The sequence below is a fragment of the Melanaphis sacchari genome, unplaced genomic scaffold (assembly GCF_002803265.2).
Source record: "Melanaphis sacchari strain LSU unplaced genomic scaffold, SCAv2.0 Contig11_pilon_pilon, whole genome shotgun sequence".
NCBI lineage: Eukaryota > Metazoa > Arthropoda > Insecta > Hemiptera > Aphididae > Melanaphis > Melanaphis sacchari.
The window spans coordinates 5,839,244-5,860,016 of record NW_020270469.1 but is presented as its reverse complement, the minus strand read 5'-3'; the positions used below and the strand labels follow the sequence as shown (position 1 = coordinate 5,860,016).

The window sequence follows — 20,773 nt, the reverse complement described above, 5'->3', positions numbered from 1 at the left end:
CTAAGTGCTGGGTGGAACCCGTCCATTGCACTGCCATATAGTTATACTGTGGATAATATAATATTTTTTTTACTAGAAACGTTCAATACTATTTCGACTATGGTTGAATTTATTTAAATGAAAATCATAAATATCACGATTGCTTTGTAAAATAATAGAAAATGAATATATTATTACAATAATATTACAAAATTTTTAAGAATAAAGACAGGATTTCAGATAAAAATCAAAATACTGTACATAGATATTCGATGAAACCCGATTAAGAAACACGTCATATAGAACAAAATGAATCGTATAAGTATAGTACCTAAATAGGCGTAGTGTATGCATGTTGTATATAATGCATAGTTTACAGAATGTATAATATATCTTATATAATACTAATTGCAATATTGTGATTTAGAATATTTTTAGATATTTTCTGAGGCTTAATAATAATAAAAAAAATTACGTACAAATTATGTAAACAATGAAAAAAATGCGTATTAATTTTGATTTTGTGGTCACGATATTAATATTAAGTATTTTATTAACTATATAGAAGCTTTTTACTTAGGTCCACGCGAAAACTAACTATATAAATATACTAAAATGTATTATTTTCTTGCGCCTTTTGTGAACTATATTCGCTCACAACAAAGATTTTCTCCCACACGTTTATAGCGTCTTTAGCGAACATTCAAGTTATCGAGTGAACGTGTATAATATAATATATACATAAATATATATATATATATAGTTCCACTAAGAATAGGTCGTTATACTCGTTATCGCCTTCAGTCTTTCGCCGTGTAAACGATTCGTGATTGCACACAATAGATCAGTTAATTGAACTTGTTTATTATATACATATACACATTGTGTATATAATAAAATATAATATAATATGTATTATACATAAATACCTACATATATACCTATGTATCGCAAAGTATGTGTGTTTTTACTTTTTTTTTCATCAAAATTAAATTTTTCGTGAGCATGAGCTGTAAAAAACGCATGGTCAAACGCGATAAACATTATTCGACGTGTAAAAAAAATAAAATAAAAAATTGCATATAATAATAATAATAATAATATATCAGGACGCTTTGCCACCGTCGCCGCCGATATTCACACATTATAACAATATTATACATTATAATGTGTTTTATAAAACACACATACACACACAAACTAAAGACGTCTCCGGGCCCGAAATTAAATGATACAATCGGGCATAAAAATAATAACAGCCGCGGGAACGAAATCGTATTCGCGGCGGCGCGGCGATTCGTTTTGGAAACGCGCGTTTAAGCATAACACCCTCGTTATTTATTCACGGTATGTAGGTAGTACGCCAAATACGTGTTCGATTATTATTGTAGTTATTATTATTATTCACATTTCGAGCTAACCAACGTAGTGTATGTATTTTTATGTATAGATACAATCCGTATAACCGCTTTGTTAGATATTCGATTATATTATTGATGTACCGCCACTGAGCATCGCGTCGCTACGATGATGAACTTTTCGTGCGTATTAGATATTACAAATATCTATAACTTGGTGATTTAATTTATCTGTATTATGAAATAATAATAAGAAGAGTAATAAGACTTCTCAATAAAAAGTCAACTACAAAATTTTTATTGCTTTATTAATTGTCTAACGACAGCAAACATTTTTAATTTATCATACTATATTTTCTGAGGATTTTGATATGATACAAAATTTTGATTTCATACCAATTAATTATAGTTAATGTATATTATTAGTATTTACATAGCTTAGACAAGCGAATGAGTTATGCACCAAACGTATTGTGGAGTACCCCAATAATAAGCCTATACTCTACCGAATTGAAATACGAGCGGAAAAAAAAAAATTAAAATGCACACATTTACTAAGAACATAACTGTTTAGTGATAAAATGTGACCTGTACGCATTTTATATCAATTAATTTTTTTTTAACAAGCTTTACATGGTGTTTGTTGTTGTCTTTAACGTTTTTTTTTTGGCTAAGCTCCTCCGTTCGTTAATTCTCTAGCGAGGTTTTTATTTCAATTTTTGCTCGTTATGTAGAGATTCATATAGCATATATATATATATACACACTTAACTCTGTAAGATTGTACGCGTTTCAGTATTAGCATCAGCAACAGCAGCGGTGGGTGCATAAACCTCGCGCGTCGCACACGGTAGCTCGTCTTATTAAAATTCCGCGCGCACCGGTTGAGCTGGCCGGTGGAGAGTATTATATACACTACAGGGGAAAACTGCAATCATTGTTGTCTGTGAGGTCCGATCCACACCACCGCTATATCAGCAATAGGACCGATACAAATTATACATATTATATTATATTATGCGCTGTACTCACCGCCGCCGCTGCCGCCGCCGACACGTTGAAACGGCGGTGGAGCGCAAAAACCGCCACTGCTGCGGCCAAGTGCGTCGGTAGACTTTATAAATCATCGTCGAGATTAAAATCGTCGTCAAAAGAATTAAATTATATACAAATGTATAAAAAAAATGCGAAAAAAAATTGTATGTTGACATTATATTATGTTAAGCGGGTAACGGGTCGCTAGTGTTATAAAAATTACGCTTTGTTGTGTTCTTCAGTGTACCTACTCGTATACTAATGTATATATGTATAATACTTACATTATATTATGTATCTTACAATCATCTGCACCTATTACTATTACAATATAGTGCCTGAGTAGCGAAAGAGAAAAAAAATCGTACACGAGTTTGAACGCGGATTACACCATCGATTTGGTAGTGGCTTCAATTAGTCAACAATCTCTAAACTGCCATCAGGGATATCGCGTGCTACTTATATAATGACAAATAAAATACAAATGCCATACTGATTGATATTACGGAGAGTAATTTAATTATATTTGTATAAAATATTATTTTCGTGTATTTTTTTCTTACAAAACAAATCGTGAGTGGTTTAGAGTTTTTAAATTATATTTAAAAACTGGAAAATTCGCTCAGTAGTATAGTAGTCTTCGAGTGTATATTACCATTCAGTATAAAAGTGACTGTTGTGATGGACGTGTTAAATTTAACTTGATCTTTAAATAATTATCATATACGAAAAATGATTGTGTGCGAAGGAGAATGAATCAATCCCCTTATCAGCATTTATTTATATCAATGTTAATATGAATTAATTATACCAAAAGTATATAATAATTATACATTTGTACCTATTAACGTACTGTAAGCATAAAGTGAATATTAATTCGTGGTTTAACACTTTTTAAATTTAAGCAAAATATCTAAAATAGTTATTTTATGTTTAAATATCTAATGTTGCCAAATGCTTCAAATGTTTACCAAAGAAATGTTGACAGTTTACTTTTTATATGTTAATTAGTAGAAGTCACAAAAAACCTTGTACTTATTACATTTTCAAGCATTTAATGGACAAAAAAAAAATGTTACCAACATAAATCGAAAAATGTATAATATTTTATAAATTAACGTATAAAATAATAAAATATTGAATAGTCTCATATCCTCCTCTCATCTTACAAGTAATTGGTGTAAGAACGTCACTGCAGTAATACTACAGTAAACAAAATACAATCGTATACAACAAAAATGTAAATCAAAATCGAATGAATATCGATCAAAATAAACAATCTAAATGTTGGAAACCTTCAGACATGTAAAAATATGACATAATATTATGTGATTTACATACATTTTATCTACATAGGTACGCGTTGTAATCAATCAATACAATTTTCCATTTCCTGTCAGTGAATTAATTTTTTTTTCGCTGTAATATTATAACTTATAACCTTTACACATATAGGTAGTTATCACAATTATTATTAATACATTATTATATTAAAACAAATAGGTATCATATTAAGTAAATTAAAATTATGAATGATGTGGGAATATTATTTACTGTTCATAAAAATACATAAAATGATATAGGATTATTTTAATAGTAAATATTCATTCATTTATTCATTTCGAAAAGTATTAATGTTACAAATGTTTTTTTCCATAATTTTAAGAGAGTAATAAATATTTGGACTTCAAAATTTTAATGTGTTGTTAATTTGCTATGATTAAGTATTTAAAATTAAAATACATGAGTGAATTATAGAAATCATTGATTTGGCTAGGTAGACTATACCACTGTGTATGTTAGATCTCACCATATGGCTCATTTAAACTTTAAATACTTATAAGTTATGAATTATTAATTACAAGACATTTTTTTATATAGAAATTTTTCAAATGATACTGTGCATCGGCATATTCAATTGGAAAAATATGCTGTTATTCAATAATGTAAGTAACTTAAATATAATTACGATAAAACAGTTTCTTAACTTTTTTCAGAATATGTTCTTTTTTTATAAACACATAACATTTAAAAATATATTAGTTTTAATGACTGAACTAAAAACTACGTATTTAAAAAAAAATTAATACTTTCTGAGATAAATAATGTTCACTGTTAAAAAATAATTATTCGGTACATAAAATATTCATAAATGATTTCGATAGGAATTGAAATTGAAAAACCAAATAAATTTTAATGAAATAAAAAATGTTTTTTTTTTTACATTTTCAGAATACAATGATATCATGTGTTATATTATATTTTACTCTACCACTATTATTGTATTGAAAACTTATTGTGTATTATATTTTTGTTATAATATAGGTAATAAAATATTAAACTTCTTTTATATAAAGCACTTCCCTTGAACTATAATTAGATTAATATAAAATTTAAATTAAGTTAAATTTCAACCTTTTCGCTATGTGTTATAATTTATGTTCTATAAACGTTCGCGTGCCTAATTTAATTTATAAATTAGCTATAATAATTATACGATATAAATTATAAAAAAGAATGATTTTTTTTTTTTTTTAAGCCATAAGATAAAAGATATAATAATTTATAAACTTTATAATACTCTTTGAAATATTTCAAAATATTTCAATTTTAGAAATTGTAACGTATAAAATAGAATATGTTATTTATAGTGTAAAATGTATATAAACCGTAATAAAAGTGTTATTATTAAATCGATAAATAGCAAAAGAGGTAAAAAAAAAACTGTAAAAGGTTAGTGCGATAATTTCAATAATAATTATAGTAGATGCTCGAAAGATAACAATTTCTATTCACAATCCAATTATTATCCAATACTTTATCTTTTCTTTTCATGACAATTACATAATAGATAAAATGATTTTATTTTCTAATTTATGATTACCGTAAAATATTTTTATTAAATATACGGTGACAATTAAATACGACGGTTTAAATAATTGCATTATTATATAAATAAATAGAATTTGAAAAGTTGTTAAATTTAGTATTTTATAGTTTTATTATTATTATTATTATTATTATTATTATTATTAAATCACATTCATGACGAAAATGAATCTCATGTATTAACAATGAAAGTATATTGATAGCTAATTGAAAGTATTGTATAATTATTAATAATTAATTATACCTACACGAAAAACAGTTACTGTGTTCATTATAGTAATACTGTAATAGTAGTAAGTACATAGAGTAAATCAATCATGCATGAAATCAAAAGTGAATCCAAAATATATTCCTTTTTCAAGAAATTTATCGAAGGTCTTCTAGATCTGGTGACCGAAATAATGACCAAGATATTGATCAACGCAGCCACCATTACAGATCTGAATTTTAACACCAACAACAGCATTGTAATTTGATTTTAAAATTAAAATACATTTGCTTTGTCACCACTTGTTTGTATTTTTTTTTTAATTTTGCATCATACAAGATTATATTTTCTAAACTAACAATGTATTTAAATGAACCAGAAACAGTCTTTACTGGACTTGTTTTTGGCAATAATTGTACTTAGCCAAATTCTATAATCGATGAAACGAAACGTTTAAAAGACAAATTTAATCTGTTAACACCATACTGACAATGTAATACAAAAATTATAAATATATAAAAATTACAAATATAACATGTATTATCTTTATATATATAAATATAAAATAGAAATATTAGTCAGACATGTTCTCAGAACCACTCATCCGATTATCTCGATTCTTTTTTTTTTATTGAAAGAGTACATTATGAAGCATGTTTTAAGCTTAATTGAAATTCTATAAGTACACTAAAAATTGAGTAATTAATTATTATAAATTATGGTAACGAGCTTGAGATCAAACAAATGGCGCTCCACAAGGGTAATAGCGGTAGCATCGTGTACTCCCCTACTGACGGGCGTCCGCACTGACTACTCATGTTTATTTTTTAATATCATACGGCCAGTGTTGAGCAGTATCTAGGTACATTTATCTAGATAAAATTACAACATCTTTATCTCATCTAGATAAATAAGATACTATAGGTATCTGATTGTCATCTAAGATGAACTGTACTCCTATCTGGATAAATATATCTAGATAAATAAATAATTTCTAGTTTTGAATTTGCAATGCTTAGATACATTTATGAATGTTTTTACCAATTGTTTTTTCTTATTTGTTACATATAATTCCATTCTTAGGTAGATATTGTGCTAATGGTATTTTTATGCAATTATTATTTATTAAATTAGAATAATATTATGTACCTAGGTTGGGGTCAAAAAGTTTGAAGGTATCGCTACCGTTTTCAAAGACCGGCTCTTCGGTTTCGTCAAAGTGTATGTTTTGTTCGGGAAACCATGCTTTTAGTCACGTGTAACAAATTTTCAAACAATATGTCACAGGACGAGAGATATGACGTCGACCGGGAGAGTAGGATTTGTTTTAGGCGTCTCAATTCAACTCATAGGACTAATCACTGTAAAGCAACCAAATCGTATACTAAGTGTTCTGGGTCGCCATAATATCTTATTACATCTTGAAAGCAAATCATCAGCATCATATAGTACCACTTCGACTGTCATAGTATCAACGACTGCTTCCATTACAAGTTCACCGACCCAAATAACTGTACTTTTGGGAACAGCACTGGTTCATGTGCGTGACGGTGCTGGTTATATGCGACCTGTCCGAGTTCTTATCAATTCTGCTTCTCAAATTAGCGTGTGTAGAACGACTAGGACTAAGAAGAAAAAATTGGACTGTTCCGATAACAGGGTTGTCTGGCGTACCGATACCCGTAATATGGAGAAAAGTCGATTGTTATGTTATGCTCAGGTATACTACAGATCTGTCACTTTCCGTGAATACCTGGATCATGTCGAATATAGTCTCAGATATGCAATCCAACAATCTACCAAAGCTCTGAGTGTCAATCGATGACTTTTTACCTGTTGCATACGGTTTGGTGTTTGGTTGGGTCTTGATAGGTAAGTTCTCTGATCAACGCGACCAGGATCATTCTGCTGTACCTCTATTAGTTTCACTGGAAGATGTGGTTCAACGTTTTTGGCAAATCAATGGACCGAAAAGAGGCTTTTGCTACGCTCACTTATTTTTTTTTCGCATTGCGAGACCATATACGTTTCAAAAAGCAGTTAAAACTATCTTAGCCAGTTTCTGGTTCCCTCGCCGTTTATACCGAAAAACCACGAGGGTTATTGGAGTTATTTCTAGGATCTCGAAATATCACCGAACGTTACTTTTAAAATGTTGAGCGGAAATTTCAAAACGACAATGTTCTTTGTACCGCGTACAAAAATTTTTTTGAAACAAAAATGAAACCTAAGGTAATATGTCTGTTGCCACAAAACCTGGCATCTGTTTCATCGCTCATCATCCTGTGTTTAAGCCCTATTTCCACTGAGCAAAATTCATGTGGTATTCGACGCATCGGCGAAGTCCGCCCTTCAATTGCCATTAAATCGATGTCTATATGCTAGTTCAAATTTGCAGTTGCACATTATAGACATTTTACTTCAGTTCCGAATACATCAGTTCGTCTTTACTGCGGATGTATGCAAGATGTACAAACAAATTAAGTCACCGTCTTTTGTTATCACTGTGCCATAATAATTGATACCACGCTGCATAATCGCCGTCACTGTTGATAATTGCACGGTCGTTATTATTATTACTGTTATATGATATTATTTTGTTATGAAATCATTGGTATTTGATATTAATATTATTGTTACCATTGCTATTTTAAATAAATTGATTTGTTGTTATTATTATCATATTCAAAGTTTTTTCCTGCTGTATAATCCGTAGACGAAACTTAAACGTACATATATATATGTATATAAATTGCATGTACTAAAAGCATTAAGCTTTTTGTTCCACACATTTTAATTCTGTTTATTAACCCTCATGAGTCGTCAAACTAACCGTCTTACGGTAGGAGTTGGACAGCACAACACTACGAGTATATGGAAAATAAATATGTTTATTTGTCGTACATAAGACAAATAACGATATAGCAACGGCATGAGCGTATATAAACACGTTCACCATATATATCATATTTATATTATATTACAACAATCTATCAGAAAACAAAGTACATAATAATATTATTAAGACCATAATATATGCGTATGTATAGAAAGATAACCTATATTCATGAGCAACATAGTAATGTGTGAAAAGACAATTTTTTAATCCATTCTTATCACAATAACTGTCTCTGTGTATAAAAACGTTGATTTATTTTTTTACAAAAATTTAAGATGGCCACGAACACCGCAATTAGAACAGTTTTATTACATTATATATTTTTAGTTTTAGATTATTGTCGGTAGAAAAAGATGAAACGAGATTCCGAAGCGTCATCGTCCTCCACAACAACACCGCGATGGATATATAATAATAACTATCCGTACTAAATCGTAAATCCAAAAAAAAAAAATAATAAGAATAATAACACGACTTACAAGTCGGGCGAGAAGAGAAAAAAATATTTTATTATATTGTATATATTGTTGTTTCCTTTTTGTGTCTCGTCCAAATATGACCAAGACACGGAGTAGTGATAGTAGTGGTGGTAATGGTGACGAGGCTGAAAAAATATTATGTGTTTCAAAACTAATGCAAAATACCTATTTGAATAGCAATGGCCGTTTAAAACACACATATATATGCAACATTCATCTATTATAAATTGCCTGAAATTAAAAAAAAAAAAAAATGTGGGTGTCAATTCCGTGTCAACTATATATATAATGCACGTCGCGTTTCTTTTTATTATTTAGAATATAATAATGTTTTGCAGTGATTGTATTATATCATACAAAAAACAACTAATACACTGCTCCGTTACCATCTTTGGAACGCATTCATTAAACGTGGGTTTTCAGAAAATTATATTATTTTGTTACTTCACGGATTTTCGGTATAAACAGTAAAAAAAAATACACCTATTTCTGTAATTATATGTAATTTATGTAATTTATCCGATTATACAAATTAGTGTTATAAGAATAAAAAAATTTTCAAAAAATGTATCCTTTGAAATTTAAAGTGAAATACATAATAATATCATAAATTTTTTTATTAGGTACTAATATTTTAACAAACCTAATTATTATTATTTTTTTTTATTATTATAATAAGTGTATTTATTTTTATGCATCGTCTAATATGATGATTATCGTATATTTTATAAATATAAATTTAAAAATAATAAATGAATTTATACCTAAGAAAAATCAAATTTTAATCATAATTAAAAAATATTAACCAAATAACAATGAATAAACTTTTATAATTAATAGATATATTGTTATAAATTAAAATATTATTTATGTATAATTCAAAATATTTATTAGTGAAAACTAAAACTCTAAGCTATATAACAATATATAATATAATAAAATTTTATATACACATAAACGTATTTCAATAATAGAAACTGGCGTTATTTAATATCGGGCCTTATTTATTGTCAATGCATAAAACACTTTACGAATTCCAGGGCATTTCTATTATTGAAATTTAAAGTTTCACTAAAACTTATTTTTCTACTCCAAACAACTGAAGGGAAAAAACTCGGCATCCATATTGAATACTAAAAACAAGCCATGGTCGGAATGAGACTCAATATCTTATCGAAAACTGTGATGGTGATGATGTGATATATTTTGATGAAAAGTGTGTTTGTATCATTCTAATATTTTATATATAACGCTAAAATCAAATAACAGCCAAAGATGAAAAATGTGTACAATCCGAAAGAATTGAAAAAGAATCAAAATATATATATATATAATTTTAAATGTTTAATGCATTTATTTTAATTTATTTCGCTGAGCAATCGATAATTGTCAATAAATACGTTCACGTTTTTCGAAATAAAAAAAAAAAACCCAGGCTTAAAGAAAACGTATAAAAACGCCGCTATATTGTTATTCGAGTGAAACAACTAGATAAAGCTTTAAACATTATATTCTCAGAATAGGATTGCAGAACGAATAGAATAATAGTCATATTGCGATTTTAGACGTTTAAAAGTAAAAGAGAACATTTATTTGTAAAGAACCATATTATTGATCTGTATAAAATTCTCAAAATTGTAATATATAGTATACTAAATCAAATGTCTTCAGTAACACATTGATAGTAATTTAGATTTGCGTTTTATTTCAACATAATGAACTCATCTCCCTTCTCTTTTCATTCAAAACAAGATTTTAGGTCACAATGCATTATTTGCGAGTTATCTCTTCTCAAAACCTACAAGTTAGCAGTTTCTTAAATTAGCCTCGTCTCTCGCTTTTATTAATTTTTTGTATCGCCTCAAAAGCGTGTATGCAAACACACACACTGAAGGTATGATTACATTTAATATATTGTACACATAGAAATAGAGTTAACGATAGAATAATAGACATAACACGCGCGCACTCACACTTTAGGTATGCGTATTTTTAACCGGTAGCATAAATGCCGTCGGGCACAATTAGCCGGCAGTGGAAGTCGACAAGTTTGCTTGTACGTATATAAATATATACATATTAAACATAGGTGCGCATGAATGTGTCTTGTGTATATGGGAATATTCAGTGACGGGCTAACGAGATATCAGAGGCGTGCGCGTGTATACGAAGACACCGAGCATAAACACATATTGTATTAAATTGTACGCGTGATGCAGTGTAATCGACGAATGCGCGCCATATAGGTGGTGAATATCGTACATAACGAGAAGAATCGAGTGAAGAGAAGCTGCGTCGGGCCGTTGGCTTATTTCGTCTCAAGGACTCCGATCACGGACCGTGAAAGGTTTGCGTCTCCCATTCAGCCCACCCCTCCCCCCTCCCGCCTGTTCGACATCCTATATTATTTGTGTATAGGTATATATATATATATATATGCGCGACTCCGTGCATGTATGTGAGACTGTCTCTATCAGTCGCCTTCCACTTTATACACGGTTTACTATGTACTATACTACACACTGTCCTCTCGTTGATAATCATATTTTTTTACTACAATAATGAATGAAATCGAATCGACGGCGTGGCGTCGGCGACGGTGGGAGGCGATTTACGAAAAGAATGAGACGACGCGCAAGACTATAATATATATATATATTATATTGTGTGTAGTTGTATGTACGCGTATGTGTTTTATATACAGGATATAGCATCTCGATTCACAAGACCCGGGCAATAATTAAGGCATTGTATAGTAATCATCAGGCCTCCGGTTGTTTAATGACCAAACAGCGCATAGACAATGGGTCTCGGGTACATAATATATATGTATTATACATTGTATACAGCGTATGATCGCGCGAGCGAGTGTGTGTGTAGTCTACTAAAATAAAGATCCCGAGCTACTGGCCAGGAAGCCGATTCCGAGCCGTCATCATCATTAATCAACCATATTCTGGCCGGTTTAATTTAATCAACTTTAATAACATTTTCGAGTCTACTCGCACTTGTACCTAATACGTATGTATATAGTATGTATATTGTGTTGAACAGCATTACCACGCCGCTATTTACTATAAATTATGTTATACGCGCTGGTAGGACCGCCACCACGTATATGGAGAAAACGGGTGGCCCGACCGGCATGCGGCAGTTACACTTATCGAGTATAGTTAGACGCGCCGCCGCTACCGTTGAGTTCCATAGTCGTTGCAGGTAACACGCTAATACAATGATGTGTACAGAAAATCTTACAAATCTCGTTGAAAAACACACGCTGCACGTTTTGCCGGCTATAGAATAGAATAGCGATGCGTATACAACATACACGAGTATAGTTATTGATCATTAACTACGAATGTATACTACACAACGGCACTGTAATAAATCCAGTGGTGATGATTCAAAGTTCGATTATTATTAATTTACTCGAAACGGAATAATCACATTGCTACAATGTCATGATGAAATGTGTGCCTTAAAAATTGAATAAAATATATTTATAATACGCGCAATACATGCACAGTAATTTAAATTAATATATCAGTTAAGTACCCAAGTGGAAGTGACAATACAAATATGAAACGATACTTATAAAATCTTTTCTTTTCTTCTTCTAAACCAGTGACTTTTGACTACACAGCGATATAATAATAATAATATTATATACTATAAATAGTATTTTATTTCAATATATATATATATATATGTTTTTATATATATGATTTGAAAATGAGAATGCTTTGTGTAAAGGAAACAGTTTTAGACCATCCATATAAAAACGTTTTGATAATGATGCAATAATTTAAGTAAAACCACAATGTACGATTAAAAACACCACGTCAAGGATGACGAGTAATTGAATTTACGACTGCTGTTTGACGGGATTCTGATGTCGACCACATTTTCTCACACTTCTACGACGGTATAATAACAACTGTATAGATTCTATAATTATTATTTCTCCCCAATAGGTATAGTCCAGATTGTTAGATGTCAATTTCCGGTGGGAACGCGTATACATCATAGACGAATTAAACGGTAAAAAGCAACTAAATAAATAATATCAACATAAAATAAATACACGGTTTACAATGTTATATAATATTAACATTAAACAAAAATCGTTTTTGTCAAAAGTTACGTTCGATGGAAATTCACATAATACTCGTATGTATGGTACATTTTTAATAGTTTTATAGAAATATATACACACACACACACGATATGCATATACATATATATGTTTTACAATAAACCTACACATATGTTATTGCCTTTGGGGAAGTAGCGGAAAAAAAACTAAAAATTAAATTAAAAAAAATAATAACTGGCCCCGAGGTCAAGGGTGGTGTAAGTATTTATAAATATTATACAAAAAGGAATAAAAAGAACCGTTTTTCTTTTATTTCGTTTTCATATCTACAGATTATCCCGAGGTCGCTTACAGTCTTTCGTGCATACACATGCGCGCGTATCCTTTTATGTACCTTTATAAACGTGGTGAAAACGTGAATATTTATCCCCGAAATGGTGGTGGTAGTGGTGGTGTATATTATAGATACCACCGCGGGCACGTAATCAAAATGTCATTAGCGAGATTACCCGGGGGCCCCTGAGCCCTCCACGATGCCGACGTTTTTAATACGCAACTATTTAGACGTGCGGCGGCGGTGGTCCCGTAAACGTGCGCGTGCATTGTATGAAGAACATTGCGCTTCTGCTGCCCCCCCCCCTGCCGAAGGGTTGAATGTAGTTTGCGGGGGTGGTTTTATACGTCCAGAGTAAATATCCAGCTACCTTCTATTAGGGTTCAACAGTATGTATGTGTGTTGCTGTAAAATAGTAGTAACCGGAATCGATGTCAACAATATCTCGACATATTATTAGAAATCTCGAGCGGCCGTGTTTTATAATATAAAATAAGGTGCACTTATACAACGTTGTTGGATCGTGGAGTTATTTGCGATTTTAATTACTAATTGATGTGTGTATACCGTATGAGGTAGATACTTATAACCATAACAGTTATATATAAGAACAAGAATCTATATAACCGTTTTTAACCTCTACGTAGAGCTGAATTTACGCGGGCGCAGGTGTCGCTAATTAACTGCAGTTATAAAAGATCATTTTCTAATTTGTAATATATCAAAAATAGATTTCACACTTCTATGAACGGAGACAGACTTAATCAAATTGTGCTCAGAGCGTGATATTTTAAAGAAAGAAAATTAACTTTCAAAATGTAATTGAAAATTTTGTGAATATAAAATTAAGAAAAGTTCCAGGCATTTAATTTTAATCATGCCATTTAAAATTATTATTTGTATTATTAATTAAGTCTTAAACTCTTAGTAATACATTTTTATACTAAATTAAATAAACAGCATATCAAAAATATTAAATGTTATAAAATGATCAAAAAATGTATTGTCCTGTTTATTTATTTTAGGACCCACAATATATTCCACCCACGATTTACTACATACCTAAATCTGCCTCTGGCATAGACGTTTATAATTTAAAATATATAAACTGCGTACACTGTTACAACAGTGCTTTTACGATTTTTTTTTTTATTTAATCACAAATCAATAAAATATAATACAATATTTCATAGGTGTACGTATATTAAATCATTTATATCAAGGTAATAAAAAAATATAAGTACATTTATAGCAAGTAATGGGTACAATTGTGCACAAATTATTACCTGGGGCGTTATAAGAAGTATACATATATCATGAACGTAGGAATACATCGTATACTTAGAATCTTTTTTTAATTAATCTACGGAAATAGATTTATAAAATGATTTAAAAACTAGCCATGAACCTTTAATTAATTCCATTTAATCTATACCATAAATTATTTCATTATGTTATTTATTTCACAATTCGTTATCTTTGAACTATAGATACTTTATTGTTTATCTATGCGGCTGTTTTAATGTACATAACTGGGGACTAGGACACCGGGTTTTTATGTTTTATAGACAGATAAACAACGTTATTAAAATAACGAATGTTATATTTACAATCATTTGATCAAAAATTAAAAGACCGTTAATAATAATTAAAATACAACAAATATAAAATTAATGCAACGTTGATATTATTCTTAAAACATGAGTAATTATTTACAAAATATAAAATGGAACGCATTATACACGTTATATGTTTCAAGTCTCAATTAAAGAATATCCGAAGAGATAATATTATAACGAGTTCAATTTGTAGATAATAATGAAAAGGGCTCGGAAGTTCATGCATTTGCATATCAATCTTGCTAAGCTGTATTTAATGCTAGATGATATAGAAATCCATTTCAAGGTATCACAGTTATATGTGAAGTTTTATTTTGTATGTTTTTGCATATTTCAAGGTTTTTTGCCTAATTGACATGTTTATGCACTTTGCTATTTTATTGGACATATTATTCAAAATTTTGATATTCCTATAATATTATTATGATGAAAAAAGAAAAATACGATCGTTTATAAATGGGAATTTAGTTACAACATAAAATGATTAAAAATAAAATGCTAGTAGTCATTAAGTAATTTTCATTCAGTTTATCAGTGAAATGACTTTGACGCAAGTTCATGTAGACCTAGTAATATTTGAAATTTATTTATTTTTTTACGTTCTTAAATTAAAAATAAAATATAACTTTTATAAAATTAATGGAAAATTTTTGTTATTTCGAAAAATTGTCAATGATATAATTTTTTTAATGCGCATATTTTAAATGCATAATTACAGTTTTTTAGTGCATATAAATGCATACGTTTTAACTTTTTAATGCATATTTTGCCAATTTTTAATGCATCAGTGCATCCTTATTTAGGTTATTTTAGGGCATGAACTTCCGAGCCCTGATAATGAGTATAAATATAGTAGATTAAAACATTAGATGTAAAAACGTTAATTTTTAAGCATCTAATCAAAGACGGTGTTTAAAGTTTTATGATTATATTAATTTTACAATGTGCGCGTAATAAAGTCATTCAAGAAATATCGAATGAAAAGACGCAAAAACACAGACTTGCGTAGCCGAACAAAAATCAACAGACGTTTATGTTTGAATTATTTTATACTTGGCGGTAATCAAAAATATCGCGAACTGTTAACAATACAATAAGCTATGATGATAGTACATGGTGTTCCGTTGTTAAATGGAATAGTACGCACGGATAAGGAGGGTGGTCATATCGTTGTCAAGATTTATATTAGGTAAAATAATGATGAAGTTTAAATTTTGTTAAAACTGTTAAACTACATTTTTTAATTGAAGTAACTACAAATGTGAGCTTATTAATTCTGTGTACAATAATTTATAGTACTGTTTACGATACAATATAAAATATGGGGAGAGGAATCGTCGCGGCGGACGAATAATAATGTAATATGTTATTATTATACACCGATGGCAAAACCGGATTACAATTTTTGCCCGTCGGTAGTATTTTGCGGAATGGTGGTGATGGCGGAGGTGGAACGAGGAACGAGAAAAAATCCTAAAAGAAAAAATCTCACGGATGCGTTTTTGCGCGGTTTTCTTCTGCTGCGGTACTCGACCCGGCCGGGCTGTCGGCGGCGCGCGCGCACTAGGTTTGACGGGCGCGTACGCGACATGCAATATGCATGAGACGACCGCGACGATGACGACGACGACGGACCGGTTGCTGTGGCGGCGATCGTCGTCGTTGTCGTCGTCGAGCTTAATTACACGGACAGTTAAAACGAAAAAAAAAAAAAAAAAACTCGAATGAAAAACATAATATTTTATTTCCGACCAATCGGACGACGTCCGCGTACTGACCAATGGGGTGTTGACGAGTGACGAATACGACACGAAGTATGTGCGTATGTGTGTACATATATATATATATATATATAAATATGTATATTATATTACGAACTATGAAAGAATCACTGTTGTGCGTCAAAGGAATAAAATACGCGTAAACATCGCGTGTACCTATTGTAGCGTTGAGATTGAATTTGCATAAATTAGCTTAATTCAAGCTATACTGCAGTATACACCCTGTATGATGTACGCTAGATTAACGTTTCTTAATCTGAGAGGTGTTCAAAATTCCCAGGCGTGTGTGTTCGAGGGAGGGGGGGAGAGGGTTGAGATTTAAAACGTAAAACAAAATTAACCGCTGATTTTCAAACAATGCTAGAATATTTATTTGCATAATACGATTCAATATTTTAAATCCTTAATAAAATATGACTTATACCAATGTTATCGAATTATCATAGAGTTGATCTTTATCCTACAATTGTACAACCATGGATAAGTAGTAGTTATATCGATACTCTAGTAACAGAGCATACGTTTTCTATGGCCTAAATAGTATTGTAAAACCCGTCGAAATACTCGAAATGTAAAAACGTGGCTATTTCGTTTTATAATATTTGTAATAAAAATTCATTTATTTTAATGGTTATTTAAAATTCTAATTCACTTTTATTGAAAAACATAGAAGCAGTAGTTCCCTCTGCAATGCGTCAATATTTTTTATTTATTTATATTTACTAAATATTTTATAAGCGATTTATAAAAAAAAAATTATTGAATTAATAGATAGCGATTAACGTTTTTGAAAACTTCAAAGATGTCTAAAAAAATATAAATTTGAAAAACATTGCGCTTAGTGTACATAGTGTATAATATATACACTATAGTACTTATAGTTTATGGTAATATTTTTTAATACACTATTTAACTGCTGTGTATATATAATATTTTCAACTACAAGCGTGTATTCCACCTGCAGGATACTATATGTGTATAAAAATATAATATAATCGTGGTGAATGTTATATATCGTAATACTGTATATCTATACGATGTGGAAACTACATTGTTCTTACCCGTTGATCGAAGTCTTCGTCATGAACATATTCAGTACAGTTGACGCCAGCGATTTCCACACTTGCATAAATAGTCTGTCGCTCTGCTCAATCGAATCGTCCAGGAACCGTTCGGTATCTGCGTCTGCGTGCATCTGCACGAAACTTAAAGACACGTCATTGTCCAATTGGGATTTGTCCACAGAGTACCACTATAAACAAAAGACAAAAAATGAATTGTGTTACTATAACATATATATATATATATGAGTGTATTATTATAGTTAAGACTGTATACGGCTTGACCTGGCTTGAGGGATATTGAGACGGTTATTATAATAATAAATACTTTAAATAAACAAGAGGCTTTTTTTTTAATGCTTTATTGTACCGCCTAACAATAGCAAAAAAATATATTCTAAGAACGTGTAATTATTATAAATTTTTATAAATAATAATAAAACGGGAAAAAATAGTTTTTTAAATTTAATACACACATGACGTAATACATCATAACTACTATATACCTACCCGCGCAGTAATTATATACTGTAATGGTGTTTACCATTTTTTTTTATTTTCCGTTGCAACTTGGGGTAGTTACATAATATATTAATAATAGCAGAAAAAATAAAATATATACAAGCTGGACTATATAATAGGGATGACGACAAGCCAATTTTTACGACTACCGATCATATTATTATGTCCATTGTAATCTACTGTAATACATAATACGACTAATTAGACCACGATGTGTGTGTAATTATACACAAAACACATGGCGAATAAGAACGTATATACTTATTTATACATATATATTATTTATTGTTTTTATTTCATTTGACCTTCTAAACATTCTTATGTTAAACTCCTAACTTTGGTTTACAAAAAAAAAAAAACCTGTGTCTATATGAACAGAAGACCATATTTTTAAAATCTATCTATCGTGTTTGCTTGTTTTTAATGAAAATTTAACTAATAATTATAAAACCGACTCTTATTCAGAACTAAATCATACACTTTTACGGAAGTACAATATAATATAAGTATTGTGTATTAATATTTGTATAATCAACAATCTAAACATTTACAGTTTTCCGTAAAACACTTATAAATATGTATTAACTGTTTAAACCAATTGACGTAAACAACATGATATGTCAATAGTGTTGTATTTTCAACAGTTATATTATATTTGATAAATATTCCGGATTTATTTTTAATTTATTCTTACATTTTTATCATATAAAAATTTCTGCACGCAATGACCTTTACTAAGTTGTTAAATATAAAATTATACAACAAATTTACCATTAAATATATTAAAAACAATAATATGTATATATTATAAATAACTTTGTATAAATTATCAGTTCGTAGATACTAGATATATTTATTTTATTATTAAAATAATAAATAAATACATAAAAAGTTTTATATTTAAAATTCAATACAGGTTATAGGGTTAAGATTTATGACAATATCTAAGCAACGTTCTCAATTCAAAACTATATCCAATAAATATACAAACTCAAATTAAAATATTTTAATTGTAAACAATACGTGATTAAAATTATAAAAGCATAAATACGTTTGTTCGTTTACCTTATACAATGTAGTATGTACGTGTTATTAAAACAAAAGTAAATAATTTAAATTTTTTTCCAATTTAAAATAATATAAATACAAATCATCATCAGATCTCTAAATGCTTTCATTTTTTGACACACAACACCACTGAAACAGGATAAGAATGATTATTTAACACTCATGATGACTAGTGACAAAAATGCCGTATAAACACTCAAACACTATACACTTATTCCTATAGGTTTTAAGTTGTCCGCTGAGTTATAGGAAATCATTTTTCAAATATTTACGAGCATGGGGATCGTATGATAAACTGACCCGATGAATCACCCTATTCGAGGTAAATATTTCCTAAAACTCGCAAGTCCTCTTTTGCAGTATAGTAATGCCAATGGCCTGGCCTTTATCCAAATATTCTCACATACATATACACACGATCTAAATGTCACTTAAAGCGGATAAGGGTTAATCATGATGTGTTGGCACGTATAAGGCCAAAGAATTTTTACGATGTCCATAAACCATGCGGATGGACAATATAATAATATAATACCATTAATATGCCCTCGATATACAATAATAATAATAATAATGATAATTTATTAGCGATATCTGTAGTGAACGTTAAAAATGAACGTGTCTTGCGGCCATATTGGAAATTAACTTTTTAATTCTTTTCCCCCATAAAATATAATATTGTTACGAAACTAAGACCGAACGCACTCGCGGTGACTATAGAACAAAGTAGTGTTTACGAAGTATATCAGAGGAAAGAATAATATCACGGACATTCGAATCCCAGCTACTAGGTTGATGATTTACTCAAGAACTGAGGTTTGTCACGTACGGAATACAATTAAATATATCTGTTGCATATGTAAATAATATAAAACGTGTATTTATGTAGAGTTGACCTAGTATATATATGAAGTATAGGCGAGGGATTTTAATTATAAATCAAACTTTAGAAACATGGACGAAACGAAAAGGTTATTATTTATTCAATAGCACAGAATTATAGGGGAGAAAGGAAAAAACCCCTATATCAACTTTATTACAAATTATTATTAGTTTTAATAATTGATTGGCCGACGAGCTCATATTATATAACATGTGGGAAATATGACCAGCAGTTGCTTAAACATTTAATTTTCCGAGAAAAAAATCGAGTCGACGACAAATGAAAAAGAAATAAAAGACATACACACAAATATATACATACACATTACTCATTCATTAATGTCAGTCATTCCTGAACTCGTTAAGGACAAATAATAATTGTTACCTCAATAACATTATTGGTAATAAATGAATAGGTTTCTCATATTTTTTTTATTTTATAACGATACAACTTTATGCCAAAACAACAACTGTCAACAATAAATATTAATGATGGTTTAAAACAGTGAGTTATGGTTTAGATATAATTGAAGAAAAGTAGGTTGGAATTTTTAACTATTTTT

The 20,773-nt window shown here is 29.8% G+C and overlaps 1 protein-coding gene across 3 annotated transcripts in view; it reads right to left on the bottom strand.

The window, feature by feature from the left end:
• LOC112604376 (methyltransferase-like protein 9) overlaps positions 1-20,773 on the bottom strand; it is a 106,964-nt gene that overhangs the window by 69,741 nt on the left and 16,450 nt on the right. For all 3 annotated transcript variants that reach the window (XM_025353385.1, XM_025353386.1, XM_025353387.1), the window contains exon 3: positions 17,739-17,929. In XM_025353385.1, the coding sequence (XP_025209170.1) occupies positions 17,739-17,929 (191 nt within the window). The remainder of the gene's footprint in view (positions 1-17,738; positions 17,930-20,773) is intronic.